The 14,888-nt window shown below is 51.8% G+C and overlaps 1 protein-coding gene across 1 annotated transcript in view; it reads left to right on the top strand.

Annotated features, from left to right (window-relative positions):
• Positions 1-459: 459 nt before the first annotated feature.
• LOC119951015 (glutathione S-transferase kappa 1-like) overlaps positions 460-14,888 on the top strand; it is a 47,879-nt gene continuing 33,450 nt past the window's right edge. Inside the window, exons 1-4 of the mRNA XM_038774049.1 lie at positions 460-491; positions 1,428-1,521; positions 8,143-8,224; positions 13,252-13,380. Of these exons, the coding sequence (XP_038629977.1) occupies positions 475-491; positions 1,428-1,521; positions 8,143-8,224; positions 13,252-13,380 (322 nt within the window). The 5' untranslated portion in view covers positions 460-474. The remainder of the gene's footprint in view (positions 492-1,427; positions 1,522-8,142; positions 8,225-13,251; positions 13,381-14,888) is intronic.

Raw genomic sequence — 14,888 nt, 5'->3', positions numbered from 1 at the left:
TTCCTGCTTACTGGATATTCATCTGGAGGAGGCATCGCCCAACACAGCCCTCTCCCTGCTCATTGGATAGTCAACTGGAGGAGGCATCGCCCAACACCCCCCCCCCCCCCCCCACTGGATATTCAACTGGAGGAGGCACCGCCCAGCCTGACCCCCCCAAATTGCTCCTGTTCTGGGTCCCGGCACCTCTCCCGACTCTGACCCACAGCGGGGGCCTTGTCGGCTTTCCAGGATTCCCCTCCGTTTGGGATCTCCCTGTGCGGCGAGCTGGCCTCGGGACCGCGCCGACCCGCCGCTGGGAGAGGGGGAGGTTCCCGGGCTGTAACCTGGGGGCAGACCCCGGCCGACAGCAGCCTGGGCCGGGCCTGCCGCTGGCTCCGCCCCGGGCAGGGAGCGAAGGTCAGGAGAGAGAGTTTCAGGAGACGAGTGGAGGTGAACGGAGAGAAAGACAGAGAGAAAGAGGCCAGAGAGCGAATGAGAGACGGATACCAGTGAGAGAGACACACAGAGAACGACAGAGAGAGAGAGAGACACACACACACACACACACATAGAGAGAAAGACAGAGACACACACAGAACGAGAGATGCCAGAGAGCGAATGAGACAGATACCAGTGAGAGAGACACACACACAGAGAACGACAGAGAGAGAGAGAGACCAGAGACACACACATAGAGAGAGAGAAAGACAGAGACACACACACACAGAACGAGAGAGGCCAGAGAGCGAATGAGAGACAGATACCAGGGAGAGAGAGAGAGACCAGAGATACACACACATAGAGAGAGAGAGAAAAAGACAGAGACACACACACAGAGAACGAGAGAGGCCAGAGAGCGAATGAGAGACAGATACCAGGGAGAGAGAGAGACCAGAGACACACACACATAGAGAGAGAGAAAGAGAGAGAGAAAGACAGAGACACACACACACAGAACGAGAGAGGCCAGAGAGCGAATGAGAGACAGATACCAGGGAGAGAGAGAGACCAGAGACACACACACATAGAGAGAGAGAGAAACCAGACACACACACACATGACAGAGATAGACCAGAGAGACACACACACAAAGAGAGAGAGGCACACACACAGAACGATACAGAGAGACCAGAGAGAGTCACACACACATGGAGCGAGAGAAAGACAGAGAGAGACCAGAGAGTGAGAGACAATACCAGGGAGAGAGAGACCGAGACCAGAGAAAGACACACCTCAAAGATTGATAGACCAGAGAGAAAGAGAGACACCGGAGAAAGAGAGAGAAGGAGATAGAGGCAGAGACCAGATGGAGAGAGAGCAGAAAGAGAGAGAGAGTGAGACCAGAGAGACTCAGTGTCAGTTTTGTGTTGAGGTTGTGTTAATAAGAATATCTGTGTGTGATGTTTCAATAGCTCAATCTGCAATTTGTTCCTCTGACCAGACAGACATTCAGAAGCTCTGTACAGGATGAGTGCTCGAGGACGAGTCTTGGAGTTATTCTATGACGTGGTCTCTCCGTATTCTTGGATTGGATTCGAGGTAAAATCAGAAAGAGCACAAGTTGACCATGTGATAAAATCATGGTAACACTGCAGATTCCACTGAAGTATATCAGATAGTCCCCACACTGTCATCAGTGTATCAGGAACCAATTGAATAATATGGAGAGCAGAACTGTGCACTGTGTTCCGAGTGTTATCTACCTGAGGGATATGGAGACCAGAACTGTGTACACTGCTCCCAGTGTGGTCTAACCGAGTGATATGGAGACTGGAACTGTGCACTGTGCTCCAATTCCCCGCTTGGGTCACTGTCTGTGCAGAGTCTGCACATTCTCTCCGTGTCTGCATGGGTTTCCTTCCGGTGCTCCGATTTCCTCCCACAATGTCCAAACAACGTGCTGTTAGGTAATTTGGACATTGTGAATTCTTCCTCTATGTACCTGGAAAGGCTCCGGAATGTGACGACTAGAATTCATAGAATTTACAGTGCAGAAGGAGGCCATTCGGCCCATCGAGTCTGCACCGGCTCCTGGAAAGAGCACCCTACCCAAGGTCAACACCTCCACCCTATCCCCATAACCCAGTAACCCCACCCAACACTTAAGAGCTATTTTGGACACTAAGGGCAATTTATCATGGCCAATCCACCTAACCTGCACATCTTTGGACTGTGGGAGAAAACCGGAGCTCCCGGAGGAAACCCACGCACACACGGGGAGGATGTGCAGACTCCGCACAGACAGTGACCCAAGCCGGAATCGAACCTGGGACCCTGGAGCTGTGAAGCAATTGTGCTATCCACAATGCTACCGTGCTGCCCTAGGGGATTTTAGAACATAGAACAGTACAGTCCAGGCCCTTAAGCCCACGATGTTGTGCCGACCATTTATCCTAATCTAAGATCAACCTAACCTACACCACTTCAATTTACTGCTGTCCATGTGCCTGTCCAAGAGTCGCTTAAATGTCCCTAATGACTCTGACTCCAGTGCATTCCATACAGCCACCACTCTCTATGTAAAGAACCAACCTCTGACATCTACCCTATACCTTCCTCCAATCACCTTAAAATTATGTCCCCTCGTGACAGCCATTTCAACCCTGGGGAAAAGTCTCTGGCTATCCACTCTATCCATGCCTCTCATCACCTTGTACACCTCTATCAAGTCTCCTCTCTGCCTTCTTTGCTCCAGTGAGAAAAGCACTAGCTCCCTCAATCTTTCTTTATAAGACATGCCCTCTAGTCCAGGCAGCATCCTGATAAATCTCCTCTGAACCCTCTCCAAAGCATCCACATCCTTCCGATAATGAGGCGACCAGAACTGGACACAACATTCCAAGTGTGGTTTAACTAGAGTTTTATAAAGCTGCAGCAAAACCTCGCAGCTCTTAAACTCAATCCCCCTGTTAATGAAAGCCAACACACCATACGCCTTCTTAACAACCCTATCAACCTGGATGGCAACTTTGAGGCACCTATGTACGTGGACCCCAAGATCCCTCTGTTCCTCCACACTTCCAAGAATCCTACCTTTAACCCTGTATTCAGCATTCAAATTCGACCTTCCAAAATGAATTACTTCACATTTATGAAGGTTGAACTCCATCTGCCACTTCTCAGCCCAGCTCTGCATCCTGTCAATGTCCTGTTGTAACCTGCAACAAACCTCAACACTATCCCACAGTCCAAAGATGTGCGGGTTAGGTGGATTGGCCATGCTAAATTGCCCGTAGTGTCCTAAAAAAAAAAGTAAGGTTAAGGGGGGGGTTGTTGGGTTACGGGTATAGGGTGGATACGTGGGTTTGAGTAGGGTGATCATTGCTCGGCACAACATCGAGGGCCGAAGGGCCTGTTCTACGTATCTACAACTCCCCCAACCTTCGTGTCATCGGCAAACTTACTAACACACCTTTCCACTTCTTCATCCAAGACACTTATAAAAACCACAAAGAGCAGAGGTCCAGAACAGATCCTTGCAGGGCACCACTGGTCACCGACCTCCAGACGTAATACTTTCCATTCACTACCACTCGCTGTCTTCTTTCGGCTAGCCAATTCTGTATCCAGACAGCCAAATTTCCCTGTATCCCGTGCCCCCTAACTTTCTGAAAGAGCCTACCATGGGGAACCTTACCAAATGCCTTACTGAAATCCATATACATCACATCCACTGCTCGACCTTCGTCAATGTGTCTCGTCACATCCTCAACGAATTCAGTGAGGCTTGTGAGGCATGACCTGTCCCTCACAAAGGCATGCTGACTATCTTTGATCAAACTATGTTTTTCTAAATAATCGTAAATCCTATCTCTCAGAATCCTTTCCAATATTTTTCTCACCACAGACGTAAGACTGATGGGTCTGTAATTCCCAGCGATTTCCCTATTCCCTTTCTTGAACAGGGGAACAACATTCGCCTCCCGCCAATCATCCGGTACTACTCCAGTGGAGAGTGAGGACGCAAAAATCATCGGCAACAGCGCAGCAATCTCCTCCCTCGCTTCCCGTAATAACCGTGGGTATATCCCATCAGGCTCAGGGGACTTATTAATCCTGATTCTTTTCAAGATTTCCAGCACATCCTCCTTAATATCTTTTAAAAAAAATATTTTTATTAAGGTATTTGAAAATTTTTATAAAAATAACATTAACAGTGACATCAACATGGTATAATAAACATTTCCACCCCCATCCCAACCTTCACACACCCTAACCATACAACAACAATCCTGACCCCCCCCCCACCCCGGAACTGCATCTGCTGACATTTTAGTTTTCCCCGAGAAAGTTGACGAACGGCTGCCACCTCCGGGTGAACCCAACCATTGACCCTCTTAAGGCAAACTTTATTTTCTCGAGGCTGAGAAACCCAGCCATGTCACTAACCCAGGTCTCTGCACTCGTGGGCTTCGAGTCCTTCTACATTAACAAGATCCGTCTCCGGGCTACTAGGGAGGCAAAGGCCAAGACGTCGGCCTCTTTCACCCCCTGAACGCCTGGCTCTTCCGACACTCCAAAGATCGCCCCCTCCGGACTTGGCACCACCTATGTTTTTAGCACCATGGACATTGCCTTAGCGAAACCCTGCCAAACCCCTCTGAGCTTCGGGCATGCCCAAAACATGTGGACATGATTTGCTGGGCTTCCCGCGCACCTCGCACACCTGTCCTCTACCCCGAAAAACTTACTCATCCTAGCCACTGTCATGTGTGCCAGGTGGACTACCTTAAATTTTATCAAGCTGAGCCTGGCACATGATGAGGAGGTATTAACCCTGCTTAGGGCATCTGCCCACAGACCCACCTCTATCTCTCCTCCTAGCTTGTCCTCCCACTTGCCCTTAAGCTCCTCCACCGGAGTTTCCTCCGCCTCTGAGAGCTCCTGGTAAATATCTGAAACCTTCCCCTTTCCCACCCAGGTACTGCAGACTACTCTGTCCTGTATCCCCCATGGCGGCAGCAGCGGAAAGGCCTGTACCTGTTTTCTCAGGAAGTCTCGCACCTGCAAATACCTAAAACCATTCCCTGCTGGCAATTCAAATTTATCCTCCAAGGCTTTCAAGCTGGGAAAATTCCCACCTACAAATAGATCCCCATCCTTCTAATTCCTGCCCTTTGCCAACTCCAGAACCCACCATCTAGCCTACCCAGTACAAACCTATGATTATTATGTTGTGGGGAAGACTCCCCTCTCTTGCTTCATTAAATGTCCTCACCAGCAGTGGGCTCAATATCTCTGAAAACTTCTTATAGAATTCCACCGTGTAGCCGTCAGGCCCCGGGGCCTTGCCCGACTGCATGCCCTCCAGCCCCTCGGTTATTTCCTCAATCTCAATTGGGGCTCCCAGCCCTTCCACCAGATCCCCATCTGTCCTCGGGAACCTCAACTGATCCGAAAACTGCCTTATCCCCTCCACCCCAGCCGGGGATTCCGACTCATATAATTTACTATAAAAGTCCTGAAACATCTAGTTCATCCCCGCTGGGTCCAGGGCCTCCGAGTATCTACTGTCCACGTGGAGTATCTCCTCCACTAACCTATCCCTCTCAGCCCGTTCCGCCTTTTCTCTGTGGGCCCATATCGAGATTAATTCCCCTCTAACCACTGCCTTCAAAGCTTCCCAAACTGTCGCTCCCCGTATCATTTGTTTCCAGGTAGTTCTGGATGGACTTGTTAATCCGCCCACAGATCGCTTTGTCCGCTAGCAACCCCACATCCAGTCTCCACAGCGGGCGTTGCCCTCTCTCCACCCTAACCCGTAGATCCACCCAATGCGGGGCATGATCCGACACTGCGATTGCCGAGTACTCCGTATCCACCACCTCCGGTATTAGCGTCCTGTTCAGAACAAAAAAGTTCCTTGAGGACATGTGAGAAAAAGGAAAACTCCTTCGCCCGTGGCCGTGCAAACCTCCATGGGTCTACTCCCCCCATCTGTTCCATAAACCCCTTCAATTCCTTTGACGCAGCCGGCCTCCCTGTCCTGGATTTTGACCATTCCAATTCCGGATCAATGTGTTAAAGTCTCCTCCCATGATCAGGTTATATGACTCTAATCTGGGATCTTACCTAAAACCCGCCTCATAAATTCCAAATCGTCCCAATTCGGAGCATATATGTTCACGAGTACCACCCGCACCTCCTCCAGCTTCCCACTCACCATTACCTACCTACCCCCCTTGTGCTCTTTATGCTCCTCAGCTCCTGTCTAATAGCAGTATAATTTCCCCTCCCCCAATTAAATACCTTCCCATATTGTCTGTTCCTATCCCTCTCCATGACTATGGTAAAGGTCAAGGAGTTGTGGTCACTGTCACCGAAATGGTCTCCCACCGAGACATCTGGCCTGGTTTGTTGCCAAGAACCAAGTCCAATATGGCCTCCCCCCTAGTCGGCCTATCTACATATTGAGTCAGGAATCCTTCCTGTACACACCTGACAAAATCTGCTCCATCCAAACCATTTGCACTAAGAGGTTCCAGTCAATATTAGGGAATTTGAAGTCACCCAAAACAACAACTCTGTTACTTTTGCACTTTTCCAAGATCTGCCGCCCAATCTGTTCCTCCATCTCTCTGCTGCTATTGGGGGGTCTATGGAAAACTCCCAATAAAGTGACTGCTCCTTTCTTGTTTCTGACTTCCAGCCACACTGACTCAGTGGACAAACCCTCCTCAACTATCTCCTTTTCTGCAGCTGTGGTGTACTCCCTAATTAACAGTGCCACTCCCCCTCCTCTTTTACCTCCATCCCTATTCCTCTGTAAACATCTAAACCCCGGAACATCTAACGGCCATTCCTGCCCCTGTGAAATCCATGTGTCCGCAATGGCATCGTAGTTCCAAGTACTGATCCATGCTATAAGTTCATCTCCCTTATTCCTGACACTTGCAATGAAACAGACACACTTTAACCCATTCCACTGAGTGCAACTTTGCCCCATCAACTGTCTATCCTTCCTCACAGACTCTCTGCATATTATTTCTGCCTGTTCAACAGCTACCCTATCCTCTGATCCATAGCTCTGGTTCCCACCCCCCTGCCAAACTAGTTTAAACCCTCCTGAAGAGCTCGAGCAAACCTCCCACCCAGGATATTGGTGCCCCTCCAGTTTAGGTGCAATCCGTCCTTCATGTACAGGTCCCACCTTCCCTAGATATCCCAATGGTCCACATATCTGAAGTCTTCCCTTCTGCACCAGCCCTGTAGCCACGTGTTCAGCTGCACTCGCTCTCTGTTCCTTGCCTCACTTGCACGTGGCACCGGTAGCAATCCTGAGATCACCATTCTGCTTGTCCTGCTCTTTAGCTTCCAACCTAACTCCATAAAATCACTTTTTAGATCCTCATCCATTTTCTTAGCTATGTTGTTGGTGCCTATGTGCACCACAACTTCTGATTGCTCACCCTCCCCCTTAAGAATCCTGTAGACTCGATCCGAGACGATCCCTGGCACCCGGGAGGCAAAATACCTTCCGGGAGTCTCGCTCGCGACCACAGAATCTCCTGTCTATTCCTCTAACCATTGAGTCTCCTGTAACTATTGCTTTTCAATTCTCTCCCCTTCCCTTCTGAGCCACAGAGCCAGATTCAGTACCAGAGACCTGGCCACTAGGGCCTGTCCCCGGTAGGTCATCCCCCCAACAGCATCCAAAATGGTATACTTGTTTTGAAGGGGAACGGCCACGAGGAATCCCTGCACTGTCTGCCCGTTCATTTTCCTTCCCCACACTGTAACCCAGCTACTCTTGTCCTGTACCTTGGGTGCGGCTACCTCCCTGTAACTCTTCTCTATCACCCCCTTTGCCTCCCGGATGATCCGAAGTTCATCCAGCTCCAGTTCCCTAACGCAGTCTCTGAGGAGCTGGAGTTGGGTGCACTTCCCGCAGGTGTAGTCAGCGGGGACACCGGTGGTATCCCTCACCACCCACATCCTACAGGAGGAGCATTTTTATGGTAACTTAATGTAAGCCTACTTGTGACAATAAATACTGTTTAAAAATTAATTATCTCTCTCTATCTCTGTCTCTCTCTCTGACTCGCTCTCTATCTCTCTCTGTATCTCTCTCTCTGTCTCTCTCTCTCTCTCACTATATCTCTCTCTGTCTCTCTTTCTCTATCTCGCTATCTCTCTCTGTCCCTCTCTCTATTTTCCCAGGTATTCTGCCGATACAAGCCCTGCTGGAATATTGACTTCCGATTCCGCCCAGCTTTCCTTGGAGGGATAATGAAGGAGTCGGGTAGGCATCTGAGGGACTGAATTACAGAGAAGGAGTTCAATGGGACCGGATTCTCCCTCTCGACTGTCCCATACCTCCTGGCGATTTTGAAACCCTCGATTAAATCACACCTCGGCCTTCCCTCTTCCCCAAGGGAACAGATCCTGGCTTCCCCGATCAACCACGTCACTGAATTCCTCATTCCTGGAACCATTCTTGTCAACATTTCCACACACTCTCACTCTCACACTCCCTCACTCACTTTCTCAGACTCACTCACTCTCAGTATCTCTCTCACTCTCAGTATTTCTCTCACTCTGTCTCTCACCCTCTCTCACTCATGCACTCTCTCTGTCTCTCTCACTCTCTCTCAGCCTCTCTCTCACACTCTCACTCTCTCCCTCTCACTCACACTCACTCTCACACGCACACACTGATTCTCTCACTTTCTCACTTTCTCTCTCACTTTCTCTCTCACTTTCTCACTTTCTCTCTCACTTTCTCACTTTCTCACTTTCTCTCACTTTCTTTCTCACTTTCTCTCTCTCTCTCTCACTTTCTTTCACACTCTCCCTATCTGTCTCTTTATGGTCTCTTTCTGTCTTTCTTGTCTCTCTCTGTCTTCTTCTCTCTCTTTCTCTCTCTGTCTGTCCACTGCCTTCAAATCCTTCCCTTCAGTACAGAGCTCCGGAACTGGACGTGAGGTTGAATGAGTGTCTTAGACAAATTCAACATAACCTCCTGGCTCCTGTGAATAAAGCCCAAGATACTGTGCCTTTTATTGACCGCACTCTCTGCCTTGTCCCATTATTTCTGCCTGTCCTGTCACCTTCAATAATTGACACACGCGGGCCCCTCTGCTCCTTCGCCACATTCTGAGTTGTAACCCTCCTGTAATCTCACTCCAGGTTCTACTCTAATAAAATGAATCACTTCACATTTATCTGTGTTAAATGGTATCTCCCACATCTCAGCTCATTCCACCAAACTGTCTGTGTTCTTTTGAGGTTCAACACTATCCTCCTCACAGTTCACAATGCTTCCAGGGTTTGCACTCCCTCAGTACTGATCCTCTGACAGTACAGCACTCCCTCAGTACTGACCCTCCGACAGTGCGCACTCCCTCAGTACTGACCGTCTGACAGTGCGCACTCCCTCAGTACTGACCGTCTGACAGTGCAGCACTCCCTCAGTACTGACCGTCTTGACAGTGTGGCACTCCCTCAGTACTGACCCTCTGACAGTGCGGCACTCCCTCAGTACTGACCCTCTGACAGTGCAGCACTCCCTCAGTACTAACCCTCCGCCAGTGCAGTGCTCCCTCAGTACTGACCCTTCGGCAATGCGGCACTCCCTCATTACTGACCCTCCGACAATGTGGCACTCCCTCAGTACTGACCCTCCGACAGTGCGGTGCTCCCTCAGTACTGACCCTTCGGCAATGCAGCACTCCCTCAGTACTGACCCTCTGACAGTGAAGCACTCCCTCAATACTGACCCTCCGACAGTGCGGCACTCCCTCAGTACTAACGCTTCGGCAATGCGGCACTCCCTCAGTACTGACCCTCCGACAGTGTGATGCTCCCTCAGTACTGACCCTCCGACAGTGCGGCACTCCCTCAATACTGACCCTCCGACAGTGCGGCGCTCCCTCAGTGCTGAACCTCTGACAGTGCGGCACTCCCTCAATACTGACCCTCCAACAGTGCGGCGCTCCCTCAGTGCTGAACCTCTGACAGTGTGGCACTCCCTCAGTACTGACCCCCTGACAATGCGGCACTCCCTCAGTACTGACCCTCTGACAGTGCCGCGCTCCCTCAGTACTGACCCTCTGACAGTGCGGCACTCCCTCCGTATTGACCCTCTGACAGTGCAGCACTCCCTCAGTACTGACCCTCTGACAGTGCAACACTCCCTCAGTACTGACCCTCTGACAGTGCGGCACTCCCTCAATACTGACCCTCCAACAGTGTGATGCTCCCTCAGTACTGACCCTCCGACAGTGCGGCACTCCCTCAATACTGACCCTCCGACAGTGCGGCACTCCCTCAGTACTGACCCTCTGACAGTGCAGCACTCCCTCAGTACTGACCCTCTGACAGTGCAGCACTCCCTCAATACTGACCCTCCAATAGTGCGGCGCTCCCTCAGTGCTGAACCTCTGACAGTGTGGCACTCCCTCAGTACTGACCCCCTGACAATGCGGCACTCCCTCAGTACTGACCCTCTGACAGTGCGACACTCCCTCAGTACTCACCCTCTGACAGTGCGACACTCCCTCAGTACTGACCCTCTGACAGTGCGGCACTCCCTCAGTATTGACCCTCTGAAGTGCGGCACTCCCTCAGTACTGACCCTCCGACAGTGCGGCGCTCCCTCAGTACTGATCCTCCGACAGTGCGGCACTCCCTCAGTACCTACCCTCTGACAGTGCAGCACTCCCTCAGTACTGACCCTCCGACAGTGCAGCACTCCCACAGTACTGACCCTCCGACAGTGCGGTACTCCCTCAGTACTGACCCTTCAGCAATGCGCCACTCCCTCAGTACTGACCCTCCAACAGTGTGATGCTCCCTCAGTACTGACCCTCCGACAGTGCGGCGCTCCCTCAGTGCTGAACCTCTGACAGTGCGGCACTCCCTCAATACTGACCCTCCAACAGTGCGGCGCTCCCTCAGTGCTGAACCTCTGACAGTGCGGCACTCCCTCAGTACTGACCCCCTGACAATGCGGCACTCCCTCAGTACTGACCCTCTGACAGTGCCGCGCTCCCTCAGTACTGACCCTCTGACAGTGCGGCACTCCCTCCGTATTGACCCTCTGACAGTGCAGCACTCCCTCAGTACTGACCCTCTGACAGTGCGACACTCCCTCAGTACTGACCCTCTGACAGTGCGGCACTCCCTCAGTACTGAACCTCTGACAGTGCGGCACTCCCTCAATACTGACCCTCCAACAGTGTGATGCTCCCTCAGTACTGACCCTCCGACAGTGCGGCACTCCCTCAATACTGACCCTCCGACAGTGCGGCACTCCCTCAGTACTGACCCTCTGACAGTGCAGCACTCCCTCAGTACTGACCCTCTGACAGTGCAGCACTCCCTCAATACTGACCCTCCAACAGTGCGGCGCTCCCTCAGTGCTGAACCTCTGACAGTGTGGCACTCCCTCAGTACTGACCCCCTGACAATGCGGCACTCCCTCAGTACTGACCCTCTGACAGTGCGACACTCCCTCAGTACTCACCCTCTGACAGTGCGACACTCCCTCAGTACTGACCCTCTGACAGTGCGGCACTCCCTCAGTATTGACCCTCTGACAGTGCGGCACTCCCTCAGTACTGACCCTCCGACAGTGCGGCGCTCCCTCAGTACTGATCCTCCGACAGTGCGGCACTCCCTCAGTACCTACCCTCTGACAGTGCAGCACTCCCTCAGTACTGACCCTCCGACAGTGCAGCACTCCCACAGTACTGACCCTCCGACAGTGCGGTACTCCCTCTGTACTGACCCTTCAGCAATGCGCCACTCCCTCAGTACTGACCCTCCAACAGTGTGATGCTCCCTCAGTACTGACCCTCCGACAGTGCGGCACTCCTTCAATACTGACCCTCCGACAGTGCGGCGCTCCCTCAGTACTGATCCTTCGGCAATCTGGCACTCCCTAAGTACTGACCCTCCGACAGTGTGATGCTCCCTCAGTACTGAACCTCTGACAGTGTGGCGCTCCCTCAGTACTGACCCTCCAACAGTGAGGCACTCCCTGAGTACTGACCCTCTGACAGTGCGGCGCTCCCTCAGTACTGACCCTCCGACAGTGCGGCGCTCCCTCAGTACTGATCCTTCGGCAATCTGGCACTCCCTCAGTACTGACCCTCCGACAGTGTGATGCTCCCTCAGTACTGAACCTCTGACAGTGTGGCGCTCCCTCAGTACTGACCCTCTGACATTGCAGCACTCCCTCAGTACTGACCCTCTGACAGTGCAGCACTCCCTCAGTACTGAACCTCTGACAGTGTGGCGCTCCCTCAGTACTGACCCTCCAACAGTGAGGCACTCCCTGAGTACTGACCCTCTGACAGTGCGGCGCTCCCTCAGTACTGACCCTCCGACAGTGCGGCGCTCCCTCAGTACTGACCCTCCGACATTGTGGCGCTCCCTAGGTACTGACCCTCTGACAGTGCGGCGTTCCCTCAGTACTGACCCTCCGACAGTGCAGCACTCCCTCAGTACTGATCCTCCAACAGTGCGGCACTCCCTCAGTACTGACCCTCCGACATTGTGGCACTCCCTCGGTACTGACCCTCCGACATTGTGGCGCTCCCTAGGTACTGACCCTCTGACAGTGCGGCGTTCCCTCAGTACTGACCCTCCGATAGTGCAGCACTCCCTCAGGACTGACCCTCCGACAGTGTGGGTCTCCCTCAGTATTGACCCATCGGCAATGCGGCACTCCCTCAGTACTGACCCTCCGACAGTGCGGCTCTCCCTCAGTGCTGAACCTCTGACAGTGCGGCACTCACTCACTACTGACCCCCCGACAATGCGGCACTCCCTCAGTACTGACCCTCTGACAGTGCGACACTCCCTCAGTACTGACCCTCCGACAGTGCAGCACTCTCTCAGTATTGACTCTCCGACAGTGTGGCACTCCCTCAGTATTGACTCTCCGACAGTGTGGCGCTCCCTCAGTACTGACCCTCTGACAGTGTAGCACTCCCTCAGTATTGACTCTCCGGCAGTGTGGCGCTCCCTCAGTACTGACCCTCTGACAGTGTGATGCTTCCTCAGTACTGACCCTCCGACAGTGCAGCACTCCCTCAGTACTGACCCTCTGACAGTGCGGCACTCCCTCAGTACTGACCCTCTGACAGTGTGGTGCTCCCTCAGTACTGACCCTCCGACAGTGCAGCACTCCCTGAGAACTGACCCTCCAACTGTGCGATGCTCCCTCAGCACTGACTTGTGGGACATGCACTGTAATTGGCTCCGGTCTAATGAAGAAATGGGCTCACTTTGTTCACTGATTTCTGTATGAATCCATTCCAGGTAATAAACCGCCTGCATTGGTTCCAAATAAGTTCAGCTACATGGTGGCGGATCTACAGCGACTTGCCAAGTTCTGTCAAGTGCCTCTCTCTCTGCCTCACGATCCATTCGAAAGCATGTTTGAGAAAGGTGAGGTCCTCTCAGCACACTGGGGGAAATGAACAATGTGAAAAGGAGTTGAATTTCTGAGGTAGCCTATTGCATATGGAAATGACCCAGGAATTGAGACTGAACCTTTATGCGGGACCGACCAATATCGTGAACAGAGAGCTCACCATTAAGTGGAGTGCGGAGACCTTTCAGAAAGAGAATTCCATTGCTGTGGGTCCACTTGAATTTGGAGCAAAAACAATTGGGGAGAAGGTCAAGAGGTCAGAATTGGAGCAGAGCAGAGATCTCGGAGTTTTGTAGGTTCTAGTGCAGTTTACAGAGAATGGGAGGGTTGGAGGGGCTGGAGGGAGGTTACAGAGATAGGGAGGAGTGTAGGGACTGGAGGAGGTTACAGAGACAGGGAGGAGTGTAGGGACTGGAGGAGGCTACAGAGACAGGGAGGAGTGTAGGGACTGGAGGAGGCTACAGAGACAGGGAGGAGTGTAGGGACTGGAGGAGGCTACAGAGACAGGGAGGAGTGTAGGGACTGGAGGAGGCAAAAGAGATAGGGAGTGTTTTAGGGACTGGAGGTTACAGAGATAAGGGAGGGTTATGGATGTTATGTTCTGTTATCTTGTCTAGCAATGATTCAACAGAACTGCTGATGTCTAAGTCAGAATAATGTTTTATGTATGTACACATGGTGAGGTAACGACAGGAATCTTATACAGACCAAGTTATTACAGAGTTTCTCTGGACTCTCCTGGAACTCGACTTTTGTGCGACTGTCCTGTGTACACCTAACATCCTTCTGATGCGAGTGCCTTGTCACATGACCACTGTCTTGAGACCTTATGGTGGATCTGTACCGCCATCTGCTGTCTGCAGGCATATCACCACATCCCCCTTCCTTAGGAAATATTAATGTTTACGTACAAGCATGGTTACTAACTTTACTTTATACATTTGTGAGATGCATAACAATGTAAACACATTTAACTAGGATGTCCATGAACATGATGTGCCTGGTCAGTGTCCGTCCCTTTCAGACAGCTCATTGTGCCTCCCTCACGGGATCGCCCCTCTGATCACTTGGGATGTTGCCAGTCTTTTGGAAGATCGGTTTGCGTGCCGGCCTCTTGCTTCGTATCCTCTTTACTCTGTGCCTTTGGAAGGCCTGCATCTGTGATGGCCACACCTGCGTCAGCAGTTTGGTTTTTTTTTTTGTTTCTTGCTATGACGCTGTTTGCTGCTTCGCGGTCTGTTTTCTGTCTCTGGCTTGTCAACATGACTTCACCACCTCTTTTATTTTTGCCAGTGGGATGAGCTAGCTCTCCCACTCCTCTCACCTTTAGCCTTTTTGTTCTAATGATTATCTTGCAAATTATTTTCTTTTTATGTTTGGGTTTGGCAGTCCCTGTCCCGGTGTTGGTCTGCACCCTGTGCATGGAAGTGCGCGGATCCTCAGTTGGGACCTGTCGCGCCAGTGTGTCTCCACGGGATTGCGTGGCCACGCCCAATTCTGCACCCTCATCTGGTGGTTGCAG

Source organism: Scyliorhinus canicula, chromosome 16 (genome assembly GCF_902713615.1).
Source record: "Scyliorhinus canicula chromosome 16, sScyCan1.1, whole genome shotgun sequence".
NCBI lineage: Eukaryota > Metazoa > Chordata > Chondrichthyes > Carcharhiniformes > Scyliorhinidae > Scyliorhinus > Scyliorhinus canicula.
Note: the sequence above shows the minus strand (reverse complement) of the source record. Positions and strands in the feature narration are given on the sequence as shown.